Source organism: Pongo pygmaeus, chromosome 1 (genome assembly GCF_028885625.2).
Source record: "Pongo pygmaeus isolate AG05252 chromosome 1, NHGRI_mPonPyg2-v2.0_pri, whole genome shotgun sequence".
Lineage (NCBI taxonomy): Eukaryota > Metazoa > Chordata > Mammalia > Primates > Hominidae > Pongo > Pongo pygmaeus.
The window spans coordinates 93,605,281-93,632,525 of NC_072373.2; the positions used below are offsets into that span (position 1 = coordinate 93,605,281).

General features: G+C 51.5%; 2 protein-coding genes across 6 annotated transcripts in view; one reads left to right on the forward strand and one right to left on the reverse strand.

The window, feature by feature from the left end:
* Positions 1-1,401, reverse strand: part of PRCC (proline rich mitotic checkpoint control factor) — a 33,484-nt gene extending 32,083 nt beyond the window's left edge. The window contains exon 1 of one of the 2 annotated variants that reach the window (XM_054466148.2): positions 697-1,401. In XM_054466148.2, coding sequence (XP_054322123.1) covers positions 697-1,164 — 468 coding nt within the window. In that variant the 5' untranslated portion in view covers positions 1,165-1,401. The remainder of the gene's footprint in view (positions 1-696) is intronic. The other variant, XM_054466152.2, reaches the window with a different exon arrangement.
* On the forward strand, positions 966-27,072 carry HDGF (heparin binding growth factor). 4 transcript variants are annotated; one of them, XM_054466264.1, is made up of 7 exons: positions 966-1,596; positions 13,235-13,362; positions 23,812-23,888; positions 24,039-24,177; positions 24,832-25,017; positions 25,302-25,528; positions 25,725-27,072. In XM_054466264.1, exons 3-7 carry the CDS (start codon positions 23,821-23,823, stop codon positions 25,729-25,731), a joined length of 627 nt encoding a protein of 208 aa, XP_054322239.1. In that variant the 5' UTR covers positions 966-1,596; positions 13,235-13,362; positions 23,812-23,820; the 3' UTR covers positions 25,732-27,072. The 4 variants fall into 4 exon arrangements, with proteins under 4 accessions (XP_054322239.1, XP_054322228.1, XP_054322209.1 ...); XM_054466253.2 differs by lacking the exon at positions 966-1,596 and adding an exon at positions 2,026-2,145; XM_054466234.2 differs by lacking the exons at positions 966-1,596; positions 13,235-13,362 and adding an exon at positions 16,709-16,976.
* Positions 27,073-27,245: the final 173 nt, after the last annotated feature.

Here is a 27,245-nt window from a genome sequence, read left to right on the forward strand (position 1 = left end):
ATGAGGCACAGATCTGAGGTTGAGAGAGACTGAACCTTAATCTTAATCTTCACTCTGCCCTTTTACCAGGTAAAATCGTGCATGCTGGACACCTGTTTCTCATCTGTAAAACAATAGTATGTTACCTCCCAGAGCTCTGTAATAATTGAAAGAAAGGACCAATGAACGGCAAATGATCTGCACTGAACAAATATTGGATTTCTCCTCTAACTCCCCTCAAAAATAGAATCCAAGATTGCTATCATTTTCCTCCAGGCCTGATGCTTTTGAGTTCAGAGGCAAGGAAAAGATTTGTCCCAGATGTTCGGCAAAGGTTCAGGAGCCCTGTCTCCTGTCATTCTTCAGGTGCCAGATTTCATCCTGTTCTCAGTAGGAAGAAAGGGGAAAAAGCCGGACTGAAGTGAAGATGCAAAGAGGGGGAGCGGATCCAAGTGTCCCTAGGCCTGTCAGTACCAGGTGATGATGACATGTGGCCTTCTGCAGGCAAGCCCAGCTTCAGGAAACCCACATGGGCAAACACCCAAACTCCCCGAAGTTGACCAACTTCAGCTCAATTAATCGCATTATAAGAGGATTCCAGCGGCCTTGAATCCACGGATGAGTTTGTAGGAAGGAGTTCTGAAATCTCCACATGTCCCTCCTACAGCCGACTCAAACCCGATGGACAGTTTGGGGGTGCCTTCCCCGGATACTCACATCTCCCTTATGCAACTCCGGCGCCGCGATCTTCACGGGCTCTTTCCTCTTCTTTGGCTTGGGAAGCCCCAGCGGGGGACCGGCACCGCCAATTGGAGGGGGCAGATTGAGGCCAGGGCCTCGGGGCGAGGGCAACCCCAATCCCAGTCCCTCCCCAACTCCCGCCGCTTCAGCCGGGCTCACGCCTGGAGGTGGAGGGAAGCCTCCCAGGCCGAAGGGCAAGGGGGGAGGAGGCTGAAGCCTGGGGTCTCCGGTGGGTGGGGGAAGCAACAGCGGCGGGGGAAAGGCTGGGGCCAGCATCTGAGGGGGCGGAGGCAGCAAGGCCGGACCCTTGGGCGCAGGGAGAGAAGCGAACAAGCCCCCTAAAGCGGGCCCAGATGTAGGAGCCACCGCCTCCTCTTCCTCCGGCTCTGGCTCAGCCTCATCCGGCTCGCTCTCATCGCTGCTGGCGTAAGCAACCAGCGACATGGCGCCTCCCGCCTTTGGGGCGCCCTTGCCGGCAGATGAGGCCTACTTGAGACCGGGGATGCGCGGAGGCCTAGTAGGCCCCGCCACCCAGCGGGGCGGGGAACCGAAAAGTCCGCCTGCTCCGTACTCTAGGGCTAGCCCCGGCAGAAACTCATGGCTACGGCTGATTTCCACCGAACAAGGCGTCCCCCTTCACTTAAGCTCCCAGTCCCGGGCAACTACACACAGCTAATGGCCGCCGAGTCACTCCGCCTCCTCCTTGCCGCACCAATACAGGAACTACAACTTCCAGAGAAGACTTTGGCCACAGCCCGGTTCTTTGCCGCAGGGATCTCAGCGCAAGGCACGGCGGGAGTTGGTGTCCGAGGAAGGATTTGGGGCGAGCAGGGGGAGGCAGAAGAGAAACCCGCCTCTGACGCAGGGACACCTGGGGTGAGTAGTTTTTTTCGTCGCCTAACAATTCCGAGGTGACTACAAGCCCCACCGGTCACCACGGCAGTCACTGAGACGGATAGGAGAGCATTTCGGTACTTGAAGTTCCCTATGGTAGCCCCTTGGCCACCAAGATTTCTGGGAGATATGGTGCTCTTAGAAACTGCAAGTGATGTCGGGAACCAAAGGGAGTCTGGGAAGCTGGCGGATTGGGGAAAATGGCTTAAAGGCAAAGTGATCTGTAAATGAACTGGTGAAGCTTCCCAGTCGGCTGGGGCTGGGAATTAGAATAAAACACCCCCAAAACAGCAAGGGCCCAGAGGACCCGTACGAAATTGGGCTGCAAGCCAGAAAGAAGCGAGGCTGCAGGTCTAATAATAAGCATCTAAGAGTTGAAATAAATGTGACGTAAGAGGGAGGAGGTGATCTTCCTCACCAGGATCGGGGTGCACATCCAGGAACACACCTTACCCTGGAGCCTGAGGCCTGGCCTCCCTCTGCAGCAACGAGTGAGACAAAGATGGGCAAGGCTGTGACAACCCCGGCCAGGTACTTGAGGTTAATCCCTTCTCAGCTCAGTGGGGTAAAGGGCTACCGTTCTGAGGAATTACCTGAGTCCGTCCTACCTGACTGTGCCTCCCACCTATCCATTTGCAGGTGTCCTTTGTATTCCTTTACGTCTGTGAGTGCTGCCTCTTATGGCTTTGTATGTGACTTTCTTACATCTGTCTCTGTAAGTGCCCTTCCTTTCCATCCATGTTTATAGGAGTCCTTGTCCAGCCCATTTATGTCTGCTTGTGATGATCTGCTGTGCGCCAGTCCTTCCCTGTCCGCTTGTGATTTTGTATCCTTTTCTTGTTTACCCATCTCTGCCCCTTCCTGTCTGCCTGTGACTGAGTGCCCTCTACTTGTCTGCCCTGTATGTGTGTGTCCTTTACATGCTAATTCATCTCTGTGTGGGCACCACCTCCCTGTTCCCAGATTGCAGAAAATTCTGTTGAGCGAAGCCAGAGAAAAGGCTGTTGAGGTTTTGGGAGGAGGCTGAAGAGAAAATTGGAAAGGTTGATGAGGAGGGACAATGATGACCACAATGCAGAGAGACAGTGAAAGGCCCAAGCTTGAATCCTCTATCAGACGAGCCTGATATGGGGCCCCTCCTCCCCAACCTCTCCACCCTTCAGAGACAAACTCCATGCTGCCTTCTCCATGAAGGCTCCTTAGAGCTATCTGTGCTCAAACTTTAATGTACATAAGCATCACTAGGAAAGCTTCTGAAAAATATAAATTCCTGAAATCTAGCCTAAGAGATTCCTATTCAATAGATGTGGGTGGGGCCTGGAAGCCTGGATCTGTAAGAAACTACTCAGTTGCAAACCAGGCACTGAGGACCACATTGAGAAACTAGACCATCAAGTCCTACCTCACAGCTAGTATGCCTTGCACAATGTTGATTTCTAAAATCTGCTTTCAAATCTACGTTCCCCAACGTACTCTCTGGTGACTATGCGGTCACTTCTCTTCTCTGAGTCTCACTTTCCTCGTTTGAAAAATGGATAAAGTAGGCCGGGTGTGGTGGCTCACGCTTGTAATCCCAGCACTTTGAGAGGCAGAGGCTGGTGGATCACGAGGTCAGGAGTTTGAGACCAGCCTGGCCAAGATGGTGAAACCCCGTCTCTACTAAAAATACAAAAATTAGCATGGTGCAGTGGTGGGCGCCTGTAAGCTCAGCTACTCGGGAGGCTGAGGCAGGAGAATTGTTTGAACCCGGGAGGCAGAGGTTGCAGTGAGCCGAGATCACACCACTGCACTCCAGCCCAGGCAACAGTGCAAGACTCCATCTCAAAAAAAAAGAAAAAAGAAAGAAAGAAAAATGGATAAAGTAGGTCGGGCGCAGTGGCCCATGCCTGTAATCCCAGCATTTTGGGAGGCCAAGGCGGGCAGGTCACCTGAGGTTGAGACTTCGAGACCAGCCTGACCAACATGGAGAAACCCCGTCTCTACTAAAAATACAAAAATTAGCCGGGTGCAGTGGCAGGCGCCTGTAATCCCAGCTACTCAGGAGGCTGAGGCAGAAGAATCGCTTGAACCCGGGAGGCGGAGGTTGTGGTGAGCCAAGATCATGCCATTGCACTCCAACCTGGGCAACAAGAGTGAAACTCCATCTTAAAAAAAAAAAAAAAAAGGGATAAAGTATTACGGAGCCCTGTCCTACTTCTGTGAGAAATGCCTGATAATAACACATGGTGAAATGATTTAGAAGTAAGATAAATGATTGTCCTTGTTGTTTGTCAACACATCTTGCCAGCTTGCAGAGAAGCCCCTAAAGGACAGGGACCTGTCTCAAATGTTTTCTTTTTTTTTTTTTTTTTTTTTTTGGTGATAGAGTCTTGTACTGTCGCCCATGCTGGAGTGCAGTGGCGCAAATTTGGCTCACCGCAACCTCTACCTCCCAGCTTCAAGCGATTCTTTTGCCTCAGCCTCCCAAGTAGCTGGGATTACAGGTGTGCACCACCATGCCCAGCTAATTTTTGTATTTTTTAGTAGAGACGGGGTTTCACCATGTTGGCCAGGCTGTGTTTAACAAATGTTTTCTAAGCAAGGATCCCCTTACTGTGAAAATTAATGATTCACCTTATTGGGTATAAATCCCCAAAAAGTGTTTTCAAGCAAGAAATTGATAATAGAAACTTCATGAAAGTGAAGGAAAGGGGATTTATTTCTCATTATGTACCCTTTTATACCTTTAGAAATTTGTAACTGGGCAAGGCCAGGCGCAGTGGCTCACACTTGTAATCCCAGCACTTTGGGAGGCCGAGGCGGGCGGATGCCCTGAGGTCAGGAGTTCCAGACCAGCCTGCCCAACATGGAGAAACCCTGTCTCTACTAAAAATACAAAAAGCCGGGCTTGGTGGCAGGCGCCTGTAATCCCAGTTACTCGGGAGGCTGAGGCGGGAGAATCGCTTGAACCTGGGAGGTGGAGGTTTCAGTGAGCAGAGATCATGCCAGTGCATTCCAGCCTGGGTGACAAGAGCAAAACTCCATCTCAAAAAAAAAAAGAAAAGGAAATTTTTAACTGTGTACGGTTGTAATCCCAGCACTTTAGGAGGCCAAGGTAGGAGAAGCCCTTGAGTCTAAGAGTTGGAGACCAGGCGTGGTGAAACCTTGTCTCTACAAAAACAAACAAACAAACAAAAAACAGAAAAAAAGCCAGGCATGGGCATGGTGGCACACACCTGTAGTCCCACCTCATTGGGGAGGGCTGAAACAGGAGGATCGCTTGAGCCTGGGAGGCTGAGGCTGCAGTGAGCTGAGATCACACCACTGCACTCCAGCCTGGGTGACAGCGCATGACCCTGTCTCAATAAAAATTTTAAAGAATAGGAATTTAGGCCGGGCGCGGTGGCTCATGCCTGTAATCCTAACACTTTGGGAGGCCGAGGCGGGTGGATTGCCTGAGCTCAGGAGTTCGAGACCAGCCGGGCAACACAGTGAAACCCCATCTCTACTAAAAATACAAAAAAGTTAGCTGGGCGTGGTGGTGTGCACCTGTAGTCCCAGCTACTCAGGAGGCTAAGGCAGGAGAATTGCTTGAACGCAGGAGGCAGAGGCTGCAGTCAGCCAAGATCGCGCCACTGCACTCCAGCCTGGGCAACAGAGTAAGACTCCGTCTCAAAAAAAAAAAAAAAAATAGAAATTTGTAACTGGTACATCTATGACCCTTTCGAAAGTAATCATAATAAAAGTTTTCCAGTAAAAGAGAATGAGGGCCGGGCACGGTGGCTCACATCTGTAATCCCCGCACTTTGGGAGGCTGAGGCGGGTGGATCACAAGGTCAAGAGATCGAGGCCAGCCTGGCCAACATGGTGAAACCCCATCTCTACTAAAAATACAAAAATTAGCTGGGCGTGGTGGCACATGCCTGTAGTCCCAGCTACTCGGGAGGCTGAAGCAGGAGAATCACTTGAATGCAGGAGGCAGAGGTTGCAGTGAGGTGAGATCGCGCCACTGCAGTCCAGCCTGGCAACAGAGAGAGACTCCATCTCAAAAAAAAAAAAAAGAGAGAGAATGAAATGATTAAACATATTTGTTTCCCTCCTAAAACCCTACTGAAACATCAGTAAAGAGATTTTTTTGTAAAGGCATTAAAGATCATTTTGAAAAAACTTAAACCCACAATGATGGAGAGTTCAGAAGAGAAGACAAAGTAACAACATTTTGGAAGGTAGAAAAGAGATGCACCATAGGTAATTGGCTGGGCACATCCAAGAGAGCTGAGAACCAAGGTGGCCTTGAGGAATGCTGAGAATCAATGTTTAGAGTCTGATACCAGGGATTCTCCCTACAAACTCCCAACCAGATCACGCTGATGGAAAGTTTGTTTTTGTTTTTGTTTTTTTTTTTTGAGACGGAGTTTCACTCTTGTTGCCCAGGCTGGAGTGCAATGGCATGATCTCAGCTCACCACAACCTCCACCTCCCGGGTTCAAGCAATTCTCCTGCCTCAGCCTCCTGAGTAGCTGGGATTACAGGCATGTGCCACCACGCCTGGCTAATTTTTTGTGTTTTTAGTAGAGACAGAGTTACTCCATGTTGGTCAGGCTGGTCTCGAACTCCCGACCTCAGGTGATCCGACTACCTCAGCCTCCCAAAGTGCTGGGATTACAGGCGTGAGCCACCGCGCCTGGCCATGATGTAAAGTTTTTAGTATGACAAGCCCCAACCAGGTACCCAGAGGTACAAAGTGGCTTTTCTAGCCCACTGCTGTTATACGTGAGCAGGAACCAAGGGTTATATATTGAGGAAAGACTCTAATAAGAGTAATGGAGATAAAACAAACAGGCCACTCTGCCCAGCTAAATTTTTTTATTTTTAGTAGAGACAAGGTCTCGCTAAAGAGGCTACCAGCCTCTTGATAAGTCTCATCTTGAGCTTCTGAGGTCAAGCAATCCTCCTGCCTCAGTCTCTCAAAGTGCTAGGATTACAGGATTATAGGCATGAGCCACCATGCTCAGCCTGGGTTTTTTTTCCTTATATGAAACTGTTGTTCATGTAATTGTTTGTTTTCCTATTGTTTATCCTTTTCTTTATTGATTTGCAAGAGTTTTTTTTAGTGTCTTGATATAATTTTTTTTCCCCTTAATTCAAGATCTCACTCTGTCATCCAGGCTGGAGTGCAGTGGTGCTATCTGGGCTCACTGCAGCCTCGACCTCCCCAGCTCAAGTGATCGTCCCACCTCAGCCTCAGGAGTAGCTGGGACCTTACAGGCCCATTGCCACCATGCCTGGCTAATTTTTGTATTTTTTGTGTTTTTTTTTTTTTAATTAATTAAATTTTTTTTTTTTTTTTTTTTTTTTTTTTTGAGATGGAGACTGTTGCCAGGTTGGAATGCAGTGGCGCAATTTCGTCTCACTGCAACCTCCACCTCCTGGGTTCAAGTGATTCTCCTGCCTCAGCCTCCCGAGTAGCTGGGAATTTAGGTGCATGCCACCACGCCCGGCTAATTTTTGTATTTTTAGTAGAGACGGGGGTTTCACCATGTTGGCCAGGATGGTCTCAATCTCTTGACCTCAAGATCCACCCGCCTCAGCCTCCCAAAGTGCTGGGATTACAGGCATGAGCCACCGTGCCCAGCCTTTTTTTAATTAATTTATTTATTTTTATGTTGTTTTGTTTTTGTGTTTTGTTTTGTTTTGAGACAGAGTCTCGCTCTGTCGCCGAGGCTGGAGTGCAATGTCACTGTGTCGGCTCCGTCTCGTGGGTTCAAGCAATTCTCCTGCCTCAGCCTCCCAAGTAGCTGGGATTACAGGCGTCCACCACCACGCCGGGCTAGTTTTTATATTTTTAGTAGAGATGGGGTTTTACCATGCTGGCCAGGCTGGTCTTGAACTCCTGACCTCAGGTGATCCGCCCGCCTCAGCCTCCCAAAGTGCTGGGATTACAGGCGTGAGCTACTGTGCCTGGCCTTATTTTTTATTTTTTGGAGACAGAGTCTCACTTTGTTGCCCAGTCTGGAGTACAGTGGCACAATCTCAGCTCACTGCAACCTCTGCCTCCTATGTTCAAGCAATTCTGCCTCAGCCTCTCGAGTAGCTGGGATTACAGGCACGCTCCACCACGCCGGGCTAATTTTTGTATTTTTAGTAGAGACAGGGGTTCACCACGTTAGCCAGGCTGGTCTCGAACCCCTGCCCTCAGCTGATCCCCCCAACCTCCACTTCCCAATGTGTTGGGATTACAGGCGTGATCCCTGCCTGTATTTTTTTGTAGAAACATTTTTGCCACGTAGCCCAGGTCTTGAACTCCTGAGCTCAAGGGATCTGCCTGCCTCAGCCGCTCAAAGTGCTGAGATTACAGGCATGCACCACTGCGCCTGGCCTCTTGATATAATCTTATTTTGGTTTCCATGTATACTTTGAATTTCAAAGATACCGAAAAAAAAAAAAAAAGGCTGGGGGAAAAAAAGCAAGGAGAGGGCAGGGAAGGATAAAATTTGGAGAAAAATAAAAGCTTACAAACTGGAATGATGAAGTCAGAGCAGGATCAGGGTGTGTCAGGGTGACTGACAGGCCCCAGGGCTGAAGAGCAAAGACTCATGGATGAGCCTTCTTTATCGTCCTGGCCAGCCACCTGTCATTGTCATCTTTAGAACTACTCCCATCCCCCAACACTCATCCAGGGACTAGCACACACCTAACAATGCCCAAGGAATATACGTGAGAGTGAATAAATGAATGACCGGGTGAATGAGTGAAGCCCTGAGCCCATAGGCAATGTGGTGGCAGAAACAGCCTTTCAGTCCCCACCCTGCCATCTGTCCTCTACAGAACCACAGCGTCCACCAGCCTGGCCAGAGCTGCTGCCCAGCATGTGGGGAAGCTACCTCTACCCTGAGGGGGAGGGCTCAGTCTAATTATTAGTTGAGAAAAGAGGACTTGGCCCCCCCTCACCCACATGCCTCCCTGAGTCCTCTCCTCCCCAGGCCTCTGTCCCCAGTGTCTCACCAGCAACACCCTTGCTGGAAAGGGCTGAAGAGTGTGACCAGGCATGCTCAGAGCCATGGCAAATCTGTTGGCCTGACTCTCGCCCCACGTCACATTACTTTAATCTCCAGGGACCAAAGGAATGCAGACACACCTGGGGGCTGTGGCTGTACAGAAAGGTGGGCTTCTCATCTAACCTATGGCACTCCTCTCTGTAGGCAGCAAAGTTACTTCCAGTACTGCTTGTCAGCAAACTCCTGCAAACAATATTGCTATGAATGGCCTTTTATCTTTTTCACTTTGCAAAGTGGAAAGAAAAATGGTGAGAGATCTTCACTCCTGAGTAAGATGAAATGTGTACAGTATTATTTACTATTGCATTATTTGTGTTATCAAAAGAAACAACCTAAATGCCCATCAACAGGGGACTCATTAAATAATTTGTAATAGTTCCAGTCCTGGGATGCAAGTAAAATAACAATTTATAACACAGAAACATTGTAAACTATTACCGTTAAAATGAATGGGGTGGTGGGCGCGGTGGCTCATGCCTGTAATCCCAGCAATTTGGGAGAGCGACGTGGGCGGCTTACAAGGTCAGGAGTTTGAGACCAGCCTGACCAACAAGGTGAAACCCCATCTCTACTAAAAATACAAAAGTGAGCCGGGCATGGTGGCGTGCACCTGTAATTCCAGCTACGCAGGAGGCTGAGACAGGAGAATTGCTTGAACCTGGGAGGTGGAGGTTGCACTGAGTGGAGACCGCGCCACTGCACTCCAGCCTGGGTGACAGAGTGAGACTCTGTCTCAAAAAAAAAGAATGGGGTATGAGGTGGATCTTCATGTACTAATATGGAGTCTCAAAATATATTGCTGAGTAAAAAAGAGCAAAGTGTATACGGTGTGTCACAATTTGTGTAAAGGAAATAGATATCTCTGCATTTGCTTGAAAATTAGAAAGAATGTTACTGGAAGAATACACACAAAATTAGTAATATTTCTGCCTCTAAGGAGAAAACTGGGTTGTAAGGGAGAGGAGTAACATGCAGATGACTTTTCGGTAAATCACTCCCTTTACCTCCTAAAGTTTGCATCATTGGCATGTATTACCTACACAAATTGTTAAACCAGATTTTAAAGATGATGGTCTGGCACTCATGAAGATCTTCAAGTGCTTTGACCTCTTCCTGCCCTACTAAGGTTGAAGATCTCTCCTTTGAGGGCCAAGGAGCCATTCATTGTCACCATAATTCTTGGAAAGAGCTGAAAAAAGAACCCAGGAATACAACTCCCCAGGAGCCTCCACAGTCCCTTCCCCATGCAGGTACACATGTCACTCAGCCAGGACTGCTGCTGTCCTCCCTCTCCTGGCTTAGCAACTTCAGGCCCTTCCACCTCTGCACTGCTGCCAGATAAAGCTTCTAAAAGTTCACCTCTGCTCATGTCTTTCTCCTGGACAAATCCTTTTATGGCAATTAAATCTAACTCTAGGGGGTGTCTGACTCAGGCTTTTGTTTTTTTGTTTTTTTGTTTTTGAGATGGGAGTCTTGCTCTGTCACCCAGGCTGGAGTGCAGTGGCGCGATCTCAGCTCACTGCAACTTCTGCTTCCTGGGTTCAAGTGATTCTCCTGCCTCAGCCTCCTGAGTAGCTGGGATTACAGGCACCCACCAGCACACCCGGCTAATTTTTTTTATTTATTTATTTTTGTTTGTTTATTTATTTTATTTTATTTTATTTTTTGAGACGGAGTCTCGCTCTGTTACCCAGGCTGGAGTGCAGTGGCGCGATCTCAGCTCACTGCAAGCTCTGCCTCCTGGGTTCACGCCATTCTCCTGCCTCAGCCTCCCAAGTAGCTGGGACTACAGGTGCCCGCCACCATGCCCGGCTAATTTTTTTTGTATTTTTAGTAGAGATGGGGTTTCACCGTGTTAGCCAGGATGGTCTCGATCTCCTGACCTCATGATCCGCCTGCCTCAGCCTCCCAACGTGCTGGAATTACAGGCGTGAGCCACCGCGCCCGGCCTATTTATTTTTTGAGATGGAGTCTCGCTTTGTCGCCCAGGCTGGAGTACAGTGGCGCAATCTCGGCTCACTGCAACCTCTGCTTCCTGGGTTCAAGTGATTGTCCTGCCTCAGCCTTCTGAGTAGGTAGGATTACAGATGTGTGCCACCACGCCCAGCTAATTTTTGAATTTTTAGTAGAGATGGGGTTTCACCATGTTGGTCAGGCTGGTCTCGAACTCCTGACCTCAGGTGATCCACCCGCCTCAGCCTCCCAAAGTGCTGGGAATAACAGGCGTGAGCCACCGCACCCGGCCATATCTTTTCATTCTTCAAGTGACTCCAATGTGCAGCTCCAGTCAACAGCCACTGCCCTGGAACAAAGGTGTCCAATAGAACTTACTGCAGTGATGGAAATGTTCTGTATTTACACCATACTAGCCATATGAGGCCACTGAACACTTGCAATGTGGCGAGTACAACTAAGGAACTGAATATTTAACTGGATTTAATTTTAGTCAAATTAAATTTTTTTTTTTTTTTTTTTTTTTTTTGAGACAGTCTTGCTCCCAGGCTGGAGTGCAGTGTCATGATCTTGGCTCGTTGCAACCTCTGCCTCCCGGGCTCAAGTGATTATTGGGCCTCAGCCTCCTCAGTAGCTGGGATTACAGGCACACCACCACACCCAGCTAATTTTTGTATTTTTAGTAGACATGGGGTTTCACCATGTTGGCCAGGCTGGTCTTGAACTCCTGGCCTCAAGTGATCCACCCACTTTGGCTTCCCAAAGTGGTGGGATTACAGGTGTGAGCCACCACGCCCAGCCTTTAATTTAAATTTATTTATTTTATTTAATTTATTTTTTTTGAGACGGAGTCTTGCCCTGTCGCCCAAGCTGGAGTGCAGTGGCATGATCTCGGCTCACTGCAACCTCCGCCTCCAGGGTTCAAGCGATTCTCCTGCCCCAGCCTCCCGAGTAGCTGGGATTACAGGCACGCGCCTCCATGCCCAGCTAATTTTTGCATTTTTTTAGTAGAGATGGGGTTTCACCATGTTGGTCAGGCTGGTCTCGAACTTCTGACCTCATGATCCGCCCGCCTCGGCCTCCCACAGTGCTGGGATTATAGGTGTGAGCCACCACGCCCGGCCTTAATTTAAATTTAAATGGCCACACGTGTTGGCCAGTAGAGACTTAGAGAATAACTCTTATAATTTTACCTTTTTCAAAAAAGCAGAACCAGGCTGGGCACAGTGGCTCATGCCTGTAATCCCAGCACTTTGGGAGGCTGAGGGAGGTGGATCACCTGAGGTCAGAAGTTCGAGACCAGCCTGGCCAACGTGGCAAACCTCTGTCTCTACTAAAAATACAAAAATTAGCTGGGCGTAGTGGCGCACAACTGTAATCCCAGCTACTCAGGAGGCCGAGGTGGGAGAATCGCTTAAACCCGGGAGGTGGAGGTTGCAGTGAGCTGAGATTGCGCCACTGCACTCTAGCCTGGGCAACAGAGTGAGACTCTATCTCAAAAAAAAAAAAAGGCCATCTTTTTAAAAAAATAACTTTTTAATTGTGTTGTATCTATATACAGAGAATTTAGAAAACATAGGCATTTTAAAGAAAAATAGCTAATACTACAATACTAACAGCTAATAGCTAACACATGGTAACTAACAGTACCTACCGTGTGCTAGGCACTGCTCCAAGCATTTTACATATATTATATATATTAATTGGTTTATCAACATCCCCCTTTACAGATGAGAAAACTGAGAAACAGAAAGGTTGAGTAACTTGCTGCAGGTCACACAGTTGGCAAGTGGTATAGCTGGGATTCAAACCTAAGTAAGCTGACTCCCAACTCCATCCTAAACACCCTCACCCACTGTGGTATTGCCAGCTTTGTCAGGGCATAATGCTAGTATCTCAGAAGCTTACTGCGAAGGAATCCATTTTTTTCAAACCAAATATTACACAAAATCTAATATAACAATAAATACAGTGATAACCAATTTTATTAAGCACTTATTATGTCCCAGGCTCTGTGCAAAGAACTTTATTTATTTATTTATTGAGACCTAGTCTCACCCTGTCATCCAGGCTGGAGTGCAGTGGCATGATCTCAGCTCACTGCAATCTCCGCCTCCTGGGTTCAAGCGATTCTCCCACCTCAGCCTTCTGAGTAGCTGGGATTACAGGTGCCCGCCACCACACCCAGCTAATTTTTGTATTTTTTAGTAGAGATGGGGTTTCCCAATGTTGGCTAGGCTGGTCTCGAACTCCTGACTTCAAGTGATCTGCCCACCTTGGCCTCCCAAAGAGCTGGGATTACAAGCGTGAGCCACCTCGCCCTGGCCTAAAGAACTTCAATGCATTCATTCATTCAATCCTAATCACGACCCCGTTTTCTGGACATGAAACTGAGGCTCAGGGTAGTTAAGTGTCTTTCCTAAAGTTACACACAAAGTATCCATGGTGGTGGCAGTACTCGGACTGTTATCTCTACAGCCCATATTCTCAACCACTCTGACTCCACACAGAATGCACAAAGGCAGGGCTGCTCTTTTATTTTGGGTGGCGTGGGTGGAAGTAGGCAATGGAGGCACAGTTTTCAAAGCCACTGGTCTAATCTAACCACTCTTCTCTCTTCCATTTTACAGAGTATGTAACTTCGGCCAAGAAGTCGTGATGTGAGTAGGTCACACAGTGTTGAGGGCCAAACCCCTCGACTCTGTTGGGAGTTAAAGGGAAGGAAGTGGACATTTCCTTTGAACCTAATAATAAGCAGGTGAGGTTTTGTATTCTCATTTTTCACAGTGGAAGAAAATTTTGTTTAGAAATTCTAGTTAAGTCATTTACCCAAAGCCCTAAAGCCAGTAAACAGCAAGTGGGATTCAAACCCAATTCCCTTGACATGCCAAACCAGCTTCTTTCCACTAGACCACCCCTTCCCCCATTGCTGTAAACTCCATCTCTCCGCTGCTGTCAGCTCCTTCTTGATCTGTACAGAAATAAAAGTTTGCCACCATTTTGCCTGACCTCCTCCAGAGACTCGCTTCAGGATCCTAGAGCCAGATCTGCACCCCACAGCCTTATCTGCTTTGGGGCCCCAAGTCCCTCAACTTCTGTCCTGACCTCCTTCCCCACATAAATGTAGAAGTACGCACCAGCATCAACGGAATCATTTCACTGGACGTTTGTGAATTGGTTCCAACCTGGGCTGGTGGGTTGAGGACTTGTGAGTCGTGTTGTTTTAGACCGTTACTACTCAAATGATGGTTCTAAGCAGCAGCAACAGCACCTTGGAGCACGTTAGAAATGCACATACTCCGAACCTCCTGAATTAGAATCTACTTTTTGTTTTGTTTTGTTTTTGAGACGGAGTTCACTCTTGTTGCCCAGGCTGGAGTGCAATGGTGCAATCTCCGCTCACTGCAACCTCCGCCTCCCGGGTTCAAGTGATTTTCCTGCCTCAGCCTTCCAAGTAGCTGGGATTACAGGCGCCTGCCACACACCCAGCTAATTTTTATTTTGTATTTTTAGTAGAGACAGGGTTTTACCATGTTGGCCAGGCTGGTCTTGAACTCCTGACCTCAGGTGATCCACCTGCCTCGGCCTCCCAAAGTGCTGGCATTACAGGCGTGAGCCACCATGCCCGGCCTAGAATCTACACTTTTTTTTTTTTTTTTTTGAGACGGAGTCTCGCTCTTTCGCCCAGGCCAGACTGCAGTGGCACTATCTCAGCTCACTGCAAGCTCCGCCTCCTGGGTTCACGCCATTCTCCTGCCTCAGCCTCCCGAGTAGCTAGGACTACAGGCGCCCGCCACCGCGCCCAGCTAATTTGTTGTATTTTTAGTAGAGACGGGGTTTAACCGTGTTAGCCAGGATGGTCTCGATCTCCTGACCTCGTGATCCACCTGCCTCGGCCTCCCAAAGTGCTGGGATTACAGGTGTGGGCCACCGTGCCCGGCCGAATCTACACTCTTTTAAAAAGAGATTCCCAGGTGATTTGATTGCACGTTAACGTCTGCAAAGCACTAGGTTAGATGTGAATCCCAGGGGAAGCAGGCTTATGCCCGCCTGTGTAACTGACCCTCTGCAGCTCTTGGCTTAGTTGTTAGGGGCAGCTGCCAGTTGGTTGATGACGTTACTGTAAGGAGCACTTGAATATTAAATTGCAACCAACACCTGGGAGATTACTGCAACAAAAGGAACCCTGGTTGTATTATTGCAACCAGCATCCACATGGTGGACTGAATGAGAGGCCCAGGAGATTTTGGTGCAACAAGAATTTACAAGCCTATTTCCACTTCCAAACTGGCTATTATGATGCAACAAAGTGGAGAAATGGGAAGGGCTCTTGCTTTTTACTAAATTGAGTGTACCAAATTGGAAAATAGTTTAAAAGCATGTTTGTTGGCCGGGCGCGGTTGCTCATGCCTATAATCCCAGCACTTTGGGAGGCCAAGGCAGGTGGATGACAAGATCAGGAGTTTGAGACCAGCCTGACTAACATGGTGAAACCCCGTCTCTACTAAAAATACAAAAATTAGCCTGGCGTGGTGACGCATGCCTGTAATCCCAGCTACTCAGGAGGCTGGGGCAGGAGAATCGCTTGATCCTGGGAGGCAGAGGTTGCAGTGAGCCGAGATTGCACCATTGCACTCTAGCCCGGGCAACAGAGCGAGACTCCGTCTCAAAAAAACAAAACAACAACAATTAAACAAACAAACAAAAAAACCATGTTTGTTGCACTGAAACTGTGCATATTTATAATAACGACCTAGGCCGGGTGCGGTGGCTCACACCTGTAACCCCAGCACTTTGGAAGGCCCAAAGTGGATGGATCACGAGGTCAGGAGTTCGAAACCAGGCTGATCAACATGGTGAAACCCGTCTCTACTAAAAATACAAAAATTAGCCGGGCGTGGTGGCACACACCTGTAATCCCAGCTACTCAGGAGGCTGAGGCAGGAGAATTGCTTGAACCCGGGAGGCAGAGGTTGCAGTGAGCCAAGGTTGGCCGCTGCACTCCAGCCTGGGCAAGAGAGCAAGATTTTGTCTCAAATAGATAGATAGAATAAAATAATGACCTAGATAGTTAAAGGAAGCCTGTTCTGATGCTGGACTTACTCTTGAAACATTTTCAAGAACTTGTGACAAGATTCTCTCCTAACAAAAAGATTTAGCCTGATAGAGTCTGGACTATTACACTGATTTTGAATTTCAAAATGGAATGCATTGTAAACACCAACTAGAACCTAGTTGCTCTGTTGCAACAAGTTTGAATTTGCTATGGAAACAAATTGACAAGCTTGTGGCTGAGGGCCTGCTTGGCTGTTTTCTTGCAACAGGACCTTCCAGAATGCCCCCCTGTGCCAGCGGCCTGGTGTGCCTCTTATCACAAGGGGAACTATGGTTGAGAGGCCACACTGTTATAAAGGCAAAAATAGTGAAACATATTGCCATGGACATAAGGACAGCCAAGTGTCATGCAGGACTCTGGGAACAACTGCAGGCATCCCCTAGTGACAAGCAGCCATTCTATGCCTCTGTTGTTAGTTACCAGGGCAGTCATGTTATCCCATCTTACAGCAGAGGAAACTGAGGCTTAGAGTTCAGGAGGTTGTCCAAGTTCTCAGGACAGATGAACAGCAGGGTAGGATGTGGATTTGGAACTTTTGGCTACATCCTGGACTTCCTTGCAGGGAGACTTTGCATATGCTTTGAAATAGGATCAGGAAACGTGGGAAGAAAAACATGCATATTTTTTACCTATTCAAACCTAGCATATTTTGTTGCTAAATTTTAAGGATGTGTATATGCCATAACATAAGATCCAAATATCTTATTTCTAAGGGAACATAGGTGTCTGGAATGTGGGCAAATACAGTGACAGCAAACCAAAGATGTAATTACAATAAAGTCTTATTTAGCTTAATGGAAGAGACCTGAGTTCAAGTTTTGGTTCTATCACTTCTTAGCGTATAACCTAGGCCAAAATGTAGTCTCTCAGAATTTGGCAAAATTCTACTCATTCTTTAATGCCCAGTTCAGTCACCACCTTTGTGAAGCCTTCCCAGACCCCCCTCCCCACCTCCTAAAAGAGGTAGCACCTGGCCCCTCGGTCTTCACAGTTTACTGAAGGGGTTGGGTTTATTGGCATTCTACTGTAACCCACTAGAACTGAGCTCATCTTTGCGGGGTTAGCTAGCCGTTGAGTCCAAGTCTCCTTGGCAAGACAGCAGCTTAGAGAAACGAGATCGAATGCACCCGGAAGGTGGCCAATTTGTGCCTCAACTCCTTGGCCATCTCCTGGCTACCAAACTCAAGCGTTTCCTCCTTAGCAAAGGCGGACGTAGGACTCAAATCCCCGACGTTTCCAGGGCCACCCCCCATACGGTAAGCACGGCAAGGTCCAGAGAGGACCCCAGTGCGCGGAGCGGCACGGCGCCCACTCCTCTCGCCCTGGGCGCCTAGCACGCTGCCAAGAACCGCGGGTGTCCAGTAAATATTCGTGGATTGAGATGGAGCAAAGGGCAGGCGGAAACCGTGTATAGACGTCCACACTTAACTGCGCTGGGGCAGCGGTGGTGAGCGCTCCGCGGAGTCGGGGGAAGGGCGGGGGCCGCTCCGTCCAGCCGGGCGCCAGCTCCTCCTGGGCGGGCGGGCACCCACCGACCGCGGGCACACAAAGCCTGCTCGGCGTGCTCGGCGATCGGCTCCTTATGCCTGTGCCGCCACGCGCCGTCAGGCGGCTCCAGGTTGGGCGTTGGGCCGTGGCAGGCCCTGGGCGTCAAGAAGCTGCACGCATCAAACCGCCGCGGGAGGGAGCGCGAGGCTGGGGGGCGGGGGGAGGAGGAGGAGTGGGTCCGGGAGGAGGGAGGAGGAGTGGGGACCGGGCGGGGGGTGGAGGAAGAGGCCTCGCGCAGAGGAGGGAGCAATTGAATTTCAAACACAAACAACTGCACGAGCGCGCACCCACCGCGCCGGAGCTTTGCCCCGATCCGCGCCCGCCCCGTCCGTGCGGCGCGCGGGCGGAGACGCCGTGGCCGCGCCGGAGCTCGGGCCGGGGGCCACCATCGAGGCGGGGGCCGCGCGAGGGCCGGAGCGGAGCGGCGCCGCCACCGCCGCACGCGCAAACTTGGGCTCGCGCTTCCCGGCCCGGCGCGGAGCCCGGGGCGCCCGGAGCCCCGCCATGTCGCGATCCAACCGGCAGAAGGAGTACAAATGCGGGGACCTGGTGTTCGCCAAGATGAAGGGCTACCCACACTGGCCGGCCCGGGTGAGCAGCGCGGCCCGCCGCCCCCTAACCCCCTGCGGGCTTGGGTTGCATAACACCGGGAAGGGCACGAGCGCTCCGCGCGGAGCGGGCAGAGGTGGGGGCAGGGGGCTTGTAGGTCTCCGGCTCTTTCCCTGTCGCTTCCAAGCCCACCCGCCGGTTATATAATGGTGGAGGCGGGCGGGGGTGGGGGTAGACACCTGGCGGGCACGGCGACCGCGCGTAGTGGCGTGTGCACGGCGTGGGGATCCGAGGGCGCCGGTCACTTCCCGGCCCCCAGCTCCGCGTGCTCAGTTCCGCCCCCAGCCCCCATACTCCCAGAGGTTTCGAGCGCGAAGTCTGGCTTAGGGCCAGTAGTGTTATTCCTTCCCCCGACCCCAGGCGCCGCCGCCACCCCCCTTAAGACCCCCTTAGAGACCCCTAGTTTGTTCGTGGATTGTCGGCCCTAATTCAAACTCTTCTCTTCCTGGATAAATGGTTAAGAAGGATCCCAACCCGGAGAGGGCTAGATGGAGGCGGAGTTCGCTTCTAGGAAACTTTGGTTTGGGGCATCTGTAAGAGGTCTAAAGTTGGGAAGGTCGAAGGATCGTTGGGGGCGGCGTAAGGGGATCTACCTGGCTTGGAAATTATCCGTCAGAACCCATCAGCCCTCAGCTCCACAGAAATATTCCTCCATATGCTGCCAACTCAAATTTAGGATTGAGGTGGCAGATTCCCTTGTGGTATTAGGAAGTCCAGTCCAGACTGCCTCTTAGTAGGGGTTGGGGGAGCCCAAGTTCCTTCCCCCGCTCAGATGTGAAGATCTTCCGCCAGAACGGTCCAGTCTCTGCCATGTGGTTGATTCAGCCCGCCAGTAGGAGCCCCCCCACAACCCCAGCACCTGGCCAGGTGGGAGGGTGGGGCCCTGCAGCCAAGCCTGGTGTGCTCATCATGTTTCCCCTAAGGACTGAGACAGGTTAAGTAAGGAGGATGGGAGGTTGCCAGTTGCTGGAGGAAAGGAGGGGGGATGGGGGGGCAGTGCATTTGGCAACTTAAAAGTTGGTGTAGAGGGGCCTTTGGTTTTGGGCGAGGGCATGACTCAGTATCCTAGAGTGTAGGACTCCTGTAGAGTGAAATCCAAGGGCAGAAGGACTGCATGGTTTTGAGGTGCTCTTCTCAGTGTAAGTCTGTGTCTGTCTGGCCCAGGCTTATTCAGGGTATCAAGCCAACTTTGGGGCCAGTCAGAAAACTCAGAGACCCTTCCTTGCTCTGTACCCACTCCTCAGGAGTGTGCCTAATCCCACGTGCCTTGAGCTCCTGGTTCCCTGAAACTTTCAGATGGATCAAATGAGGACCGGCTTCTGCTAATGGGAGTGAAGTACAAAGAGAAGCGGGACTCTGCGTTAGAACTCTCCTGTACTTTACCCTGCACCCTTTGACCCAACTGGCTTCTTGGCCCAGATGCCAAGGCCCTGGTGGGTAGGACAAGAACTGAACCCAGGTCTCTACTGTTCCTACCTCCTGAGGGTGGGACAAAGTCCAGAGGCTGGACTAAGCCCTGGGGAGGGGGTGTTAGCTGGAATGTGGGTTGCAGGGAACCCCTTCTGCATCCGGTAAGAGAGAAAAGGGGTAGGGACACAGCAGGACCCACACTGGCCCCTGTGAGGAAGACCTCAAGTTTCTGGTGGCCTTTGGAGTAAGGGCAGTCCCTAGGACTAGGGATCCCATCCATTTCCTCTCCACTTTGGGCCTCCAGGACAGAAGGGAAGGACAGGGGAGGCAGCGTTTCTTCCTCTGTTGAGGCCTGGACCTTTTAGATAAAGTTAGAACTGGGGTAGGGAGATCAGCCTGGATCTCAAAGAGATAGGGCCCCACACTTTGCCTGTCTCTGGCTCTTGATTGTGATACTTGCAGGGAGGGCTACACCCAAGGCTGTTACCTCCCAGACACAGTACCCTTGTACTCCAAAAGAACAGACCTGGAGGCTCCTCACCATTCCTTGGACCGTGTCTTAGTCCCTAGAGAGGCAGAGCCTGAGGGGCCCTTCCTGAGATGGATGAGAAGTAAGAGGGAACCTCACTGACTCGCCCATCTCATAGGAAGCCCAAATCTTCAGCCATAAAGAAGGCCCGTGTGTGGATTTTCCTTCCTCAGTCCCTGCTGCTGGGGAGGGTGGGTGATTCTGGGTGAAACTAGAAGGGCCCAGTGCTTGAGAGAGAGCCCAGCCAGAGGGGCCACGTGATAGGCAGGACCTGCCTGGAAGGATGGTGTGACTCCATCTTAACCTTCTCCTTTCCCTCTTCCGCCTGCCTGACTTCCTGGGGGATCTCCAAGTACTTAACAATTAACCTCCAAGACTTCAGGGATTTCCCCCCACCCCCCGTCCCTTTCTGCTTTTGCTGCTTCCTGTTGAACAATCCCAGAAAACTTGGGCAGCCAGGACCTCACCCGTCTTTCCTCCCGGTGCCCCTTCCCCCTGTACCTTCTCTTTTCTGCCTCTTGGGCTTGCCACACTTTCCTGGCCCCAACTGTCTCCTGCCCCAGATTTTCCGGTTCCTGGGTCAGGTTGGGCCTCAGCCCTGGGTGTGGTGGTCAGAACCCTGGCTGGTAGCCAGTGTATGCTTAGCTTTCCCTGCTGCCTTCTTAAGTGCTGGGTCTGTTTTTAGTCTGAGGCTGGGGGAGAGGTGTTCAGTTCTCTTTCCCCACTCTACCTGAAAACTTCAGATTCCTCTTTGGACCTCAGAGGGTGTCTGTGGCTCGGGAGGCTGGTATTTCATGTGCTCAGGCCTGTCTGATGGAATCAGGCAAATGCAAGGCCTAAGAATAAGTAACTTGCCTGGATCTGGAATGGTTAAGAGGTAGCCGAGTTCCCCTATTGCTGGCTAGTGGAGGGGGTACAGTGGGGTCCCCAGCACTATTTGGCCCCACCCTGACCCAGTTAGCCTTGACTCACTTGTTCTGAGTCACAGCCTGGATACAAAGGCACTGCCTGGAAGACAGATGTCTGTATTGGGGTACAGGGCTCCCCTGAGAACTCATATCCTCTACGTCTAGGAAGAACTGCCCTCCACTTCCAAATGTAAGAAAGGACATTTCCTTTGTAGCTTGAGGGATAGAGGTGTCACTGTAGAAGGGATTTCTCCTCTTTTGGGTGAAGGGTTAGAAATTCCATCAAGTGAGAAGAGCGCACCTCCCCTGGCCCTTCCCCCACAAATGCCTATACTCTAGGTGAGGGAGCCAGGTGGGATGATGCTTTGAGGGGAGGTGCCTATCTGCTCAGGCCCCTGTCTTCCTCTCTCTTCCCGCTAGACCCATCCTTTATGTAGCTAGAAGTCAGCAGGGCTGGCATATCTGGTGTGCCTCATGCTATTTTTAATCCCATTCGTTCTTTTGTTTCTCCTCCACTGCTGGGGCTGGGCAGCTGGTGGCCTTCTGGGTCCCCTGCCACACCATTCAGCTATCTGCCTCTGAGTTTGCTTTCCATGGGAAGCTGGGGCGGCACGAGACGGTGGCCAGGTAGCCGCTTTGCAGTCTGTGCTTCTGCAAAGAACGTCATTTCTCTTTATTTCTGAACTTTCACCCACCCACCCCCTCTTTATGAAGCCTCAGTTTCTCCTCTTCCATCACGCATTTGCTGTGGGCATCTTAATGCCCTGGCTCAGGTGTGGGCACTGAAAATGCAGAGCTCTAAGTCCCAGCCTTAGACCCTTCAGTCCCCACCCCCACCCCTGGTTCTGGGTGCACACAGATCCACAGAAGAAAGGCCTAGGAAAGGCGTTTGCTATTATTGTCCTAGGCCTGTCTCCTGGGATCTCTAACCCCTGGGGGCGCTCGTTTTGTTTTTTGCTTCCCCCTGTTAGGAGGAGGATGGGAGCTAGCTGGTAACAGGACCCAGGCGTCCTGGCTGAGGACTGGCTCCTCTGTCCCTGCTCCAGGTCTGGCTTCCTCAGAAGGACGCCCCCCCTCCGCCCCGCACCCCCTGCAGCGGTAATCCAGCCCTAGCTGTGGTTTCCAGCACAGCCGGGGACCCAGGTGCCAGACTGCAGGCTTGGGGGTGGGGTGTGTGTTAGTATCCCTTCCTCCCCAATCCGGAGAGAAGGCGGGGGGGGGGGGGGGGGAGGGGCGGTCACATTCCTGGTTGCTGAGTGGCCCCGGGGGCGGGGTTGCGTTGTCATGGCGATGGGGATCGTGTTTGTGGGGGGAACTGCGTGCCTTTCCACCTCCTGCTCTCACACCCGGCGTCTCCTGGTTGTGGGAAGGGCCCAGTTTGTGTTGGGCCTTCCTGGGGGGAAGGGCTGGACCTCTGTCCCCAGAGGCCACGGGGCAAGTGGGGAGGTGCCCAAAAGCCTGAAGATTCCAAGTCTGGGGCAAGATGCCCCTCAGATTCATGCCCAGGGCCCCACCCCTTCTCCTGGGTGTGTCTCAGCGCATTCCCATCCACCCTGTCTCCCCAGGCCCCCAGTTGGGCCCTCTGTCCCTGTCTCTGTGTGTTAATCACTGCCTTGGCCTTTCTGTCTCTCCTGTTTGCGCCCGGGGCCCCAGTCATCATGGCCACCTGGCCTCTGTCCGGCGGGAAGCCTGGCTGCTGGGGCTGCTGCAAGTGCTGCTGGGAGTTGTAGTCCCCATCCGCCCCACCTTTCCCCCCGACCCACCCCTGGCTCAGCTTGGCCTGGGCTTCCAGACTTGATCTGGGAGAGGCTGGCGAGGCCACTGCCTCTGGATTCCCCGACCTCAGATTTCTGCACCTCTCACCTTCACCACAGCGCTCCTCACCACGGGCACACGTGGGGCAGGGGATTTAGTCAGGTGATCTGAGACCTGGCCCTTAACTTGCTATGTTATTTTGGGCAAATCACTTGTTCTCTGGGCTCAGTTTCCTCATCTGTAAAATGAGAGTTTGACTATGTGCCTTTCAGAGTTCCCTAGAAGCCTTTTGGCGGGCGTTGGATAGGCAGCCCTTTGACCTCACCCCTCCACTTCAGCCAGAGCAGCTTTCTTTTAGCCATTTGGTAAATTCATTCAGTAAATAATTGTATACCTACTGTATGCTAAGCACCGTGCTGCAGATAAAAGCAGAGCTGGTCTCTGACCTTGGGGCTGGTCTAGTCCAGATAGTGCACATAGATGTTAAATAATAATGCGAATCAGTGTAAAATTAGAACTGGGAAAGCACTGTAAAGGGGAAGTCTTACAAAAGAGTTTTACCTAGGGAGTCAGCCAGGCCAGGAGTGATAGGGAAGCTTTCTGGAGGAAGTAATGGCGGAGCTGAGGCTAGAAGGATGATCAGGAGTGAGTGAGTATTAGAGACTGCAAGAACCATGGTCAGAGCAGAAAGGACAGTGTACTGGGAGAGGCTGATGAAAGCAAAGACGTGTAGGATGTACCACATGCCAAGTTATGGTCATTTCATCCTCACAGCCCTATAGCTTTAGTACTATGACTGTCTCCCTTTTACAGATGAGGAAACTGAGGCAGAGAGATGTTCAGTAAGTTGCACAAAGTCATACAAGTGGGGGCAGACTTGGGATTCAGATCTTGCCATTGTGCAGAAGGGGTGAACAGGTGGGCCCTAGAGTCCTTAAAAGGTATTGAAGGATTTTGAAGCAAGGGGACGAAATCTTTGGACCAACATTCCCAAAGGCCCACTCTGGCTGCATTGTGGAGAATAGATTGTGGAGAATGGAGAAGGTGGTGGCAAAGTCAGGGGGCTTTGTGGCCAGACATGTTGGGAGGCAGAATGGGTGCTGTCTGGCTGGTGAAGGAGAGGGAAGGATTCCTGGGTTTCTGTTGGGCTTTCATGTCTGACTTCATTTGAATAAAGTGTCACTGCTAAAAATGGCCCAAAAGCCATTTTGCTGACTATCCTGGGTCCCTCTCAGTCTGATTTTATATAAATGTGCCTTGGAGGTCAGCACCCCTACCTCAGGCTCAAAACCTCAGGACTCTAGCTAACCTCACCCCCTCATCTCACCCCAGATTGACGAGATGCCTGAGGCTGCCGTGAAATCAACAGCCAACAAATACCAAGTCTTTTTTTTTGGGACCCACGAGACGTGAGTGGAGGCCAAAGGGGTATAGGTCGGGAGGGCCCCGGGAGGACTACTCTGGGGAAGGTGAGGTGGTGTTGGTGTCCCTTTCATGTCGGGCTGTGCAGCTCAGGGGCAGTGAGGGGCTTGAGAGCACAGTCTCCCATCTCTCACCAGGGCATTCCTGGGCCCCAAAGACCTCTTCCCTTACGAGGAATCCAAGGAGAAGTTTGGCAAGCCCAACAAGAGGAAAGGGTTCAGCGAGGGGCTGTGGGAGATCGAGAACAACCCTACTGTCAAGGCTTCTGGCTATCAGGTGAGCCACCGCCTGCCCCAGAGACCCCCTGGAAAGCAGATGTGGCCGTGGGCTCTGGCAGCCCCCAGCCCACAGATGATGCTTAGTCTTCAGAAACTCCAGGGCTTTCAGGGTAGGAGCTAATCGGGGTGGTGGGAAGGGGGCTTCCTACAAGAGGGGATAGGGTTGGGCTGTGTGGTGTAGTTGTGGTTAGGGACAACTGTGAGCGGTCTGGGGGGCAAGAACAGGATGGAGGCGGTAAGTGGGGCAGGCCTTTGTTGGGCCCAGTGTAAGTATAGGACACGGCCTTAACTCTTTCCACAAAGGCTTCCAGGAGGAGGTGCTTGTGAGCCGGGCAGGACGAGGCGGGAGGGTGGGGGGCGGGGGTTGGCGGGGAAAGGGTCCTAGCTCCCTTTGGGAGAAGTTGACCCGAGGTTTTGCCTCCTGCTCCAGCCCTCCCCCCTCCTGCACAGAGCCCTGCCTGCCCGGCCAGTGGGTTTACCCCGGGGCTAATCCGACAGAGGTGGGTCTCAAATCACTCGTGAGACTGGGCACCTGGGTGGGGGTGGGGGAGAGGCGGGAAAAGGAAGGAGTGAGTGGCCGAGGGAGGGTCTGGGGAGGGGGCCCAGCATGGCAGCGACTGGTGCCACTCAGCCTGTGCTGTCTCTGCTGCAGTCCTCCCAGAAAAAGAGCTGTGTGGAAGAGCCTGAACCTGAGCCCGAAGCCACAGAGGGTGACGGTGATAAGAAGGGGAATGCAGAGGGCAGCAGCGATGAGGAAGGGAAGCTGGTCATTGATGAGCCAGCCAAGGAGAAGAATGAGAAAGGAGCGCTGAAGAGGAGAGCAGGGGACTTGCTGGAGGTAACTGCTGCCTGCCCAGGGCCTGGGCCCCCCTCAACATTCCCCATGGGGTATCCCACAGGAGCAGGGCTTTGCCTCAGAGGTGCCCAGTCTGAGAGGTCGATCCAGCCCCTAGTCTTGGGGAGTCCCCAGCTGACCAGATGGGACACAGAAGGCATTTCAGCTAGTAGGGTTGGGGAAGGACTGTGGGTGTCAGCCTGGGAAGGAGCCCTGGAGGAGAGGAGTGGGTGGCTAGTGGCCTCCCTCTCCAGCCTCAGCCCACTTCCTCTGTTGATCCTGCCTAGGACTCTCCTAAACGTCCCAAGGAGGCAGAAAACCCTGAAGGAGAGGAGAAGGAGGAAGCCACCTTGGAGGGTGAGAGGCCCCTTCCTATGGAGGTGGAAAAGAATAGCACCCCCTCTGAGCCCGGCTCTGGCCGGGGGCCTCCCCAAGAGGAAGAAGAAGAGGAGGATGAAGAGGAAGAGGCTACCAAGGAAGATGCTGAGGCCCCAGGCATCAGAGATCATGAGAGGTGAGTGAGCCCCCTGACCCCTTGGCAGCTGGACTAGTGGGGGCTGGCCACTCTCGGAGAGGAGGATGAAAAGGGCCTGCAGTGGTCAGCCTCTCGGGAGGCGGGGTGAGCTCTCCTAGGAGACCGGCACTGGCTGGGGCAAGGCCAGGCCAAGGCCACACCATTAACCCTTCTCCCCTCCAACCCTCCCTCACAGCCTGTAGCCACCAATGTTTCAAGAGGAGCCCCCACCCTGTTCCTGCTGCTGTCTGGGTGCTACTGGGGAAACTGGCCATGGCCTGCAAACTGGGAACCCCTTGCCCACCCCAACCTGCTCTCCTCTTCCACTCACTTTTCCCACTCCAAGCCCAGCCCATGGAGATTGACCTGGATGGGGCAGGCCACCTGGCTCTCACCTCTAGATCCCCATACTCCTATGATCTGAGTCAGAGCCATGTCTTCTCCCTGGAATGAGATGAGGCCATTGTGTTCCTTCCACTTGGAGCTATTTTCCAGGCTTCTGCTGGGGCCTGGGACAACTGCTCCCACCTCCTGACACCCTTCACCCACTCTCCTAGGCATTCTGGACCTCTGGGTTGGGATCAGGGGTAGGAATGGAAAGGATGGAGCATAAACAGCAGGGTGGGCTTGTGGGGTCTGGGAGGGGCAATCCTCAAATGGGGTTGGGGGCAGCACAGGAGGGCGGCCTCCTCCTGAGCTCCTGTCCCCTGTTACACCTATTATCCCAGCTGCCTAGATTCAGGGAAAGTGGGACAGCTTGTAGGGAAGGGGTTTCTTTCCATAAATCCTTGATGATTGACAACACCCATTTTTCCTTTTGCCGACCCCAAGAGTTTTGGGAGTTGTAGTTAATCATCAAGAGAATGTGGGGCTTCCAAGTTGTTCGGGCCAAGGACCTGAGACCTGAAGGGTTGACTTTACCCATTTGGGTGGGAGTGTTGAGCATCTGTCCCCCTTTAGATCTCTGAAGCCAGAAATAGGATGCTTGGGAAGACCCCTAGCTGTCCTTTTTCCTCTCCGCACAGTGCTCAAGGCCAGCTTATAGTCATATATATCACCCAGACATAAAGGAAAAGACACATTTTTTAGGAAATGTTTTTAATAAAAGAAAATTACAAAAAAAAAAATTTTAAAGACCCCTAACCCTTTGTGTGCTCTCCATTCTGCTCCTTCCCCATCGTTGCCCCCATTTCTGAGGTGCACTGGGAGGCTCCCCTTCTATTTGGGGCTTGATGACTTTCTTTTTGTAGCTGGGGCTTTGATGTTCTTTCCAGTGTCATTTCTCATCCACACACCCTGACCTGGCCCCCTCAGTGTTGTCACCAGATCTGATTTGTAACCCACTGAGAGGACAGAGAGAAATAAGTGCCCTCTCCCACCCTCTTCCTACTGGTCTCTCTATGCCTCTCTACAGTCTCGTCTCTTTTACCCTGGCCCCTCTCCCTTGGGCTCTGATGAAAAATTGCTGACTGTAGCTTTGGAAGTATAGCTCTGAGAACCGTAGATGATTTCAGTTCTAGGAAAATAAAACCCGTTGATTACTATATTGGATTCTGACTGATTCTTTGGGGGTGTACTGGTTAACTGCAGACAGAAAGTGGGGTAACGGAATGCAAATGATTTCCAGGTCATCTCAGATTTAGGTAGAGGGTGTCAGCCTCCTCCATTCTTAGGCATTTGGAAATCCAAACTTGTGGGCAGAGTCGTAGAATAAACC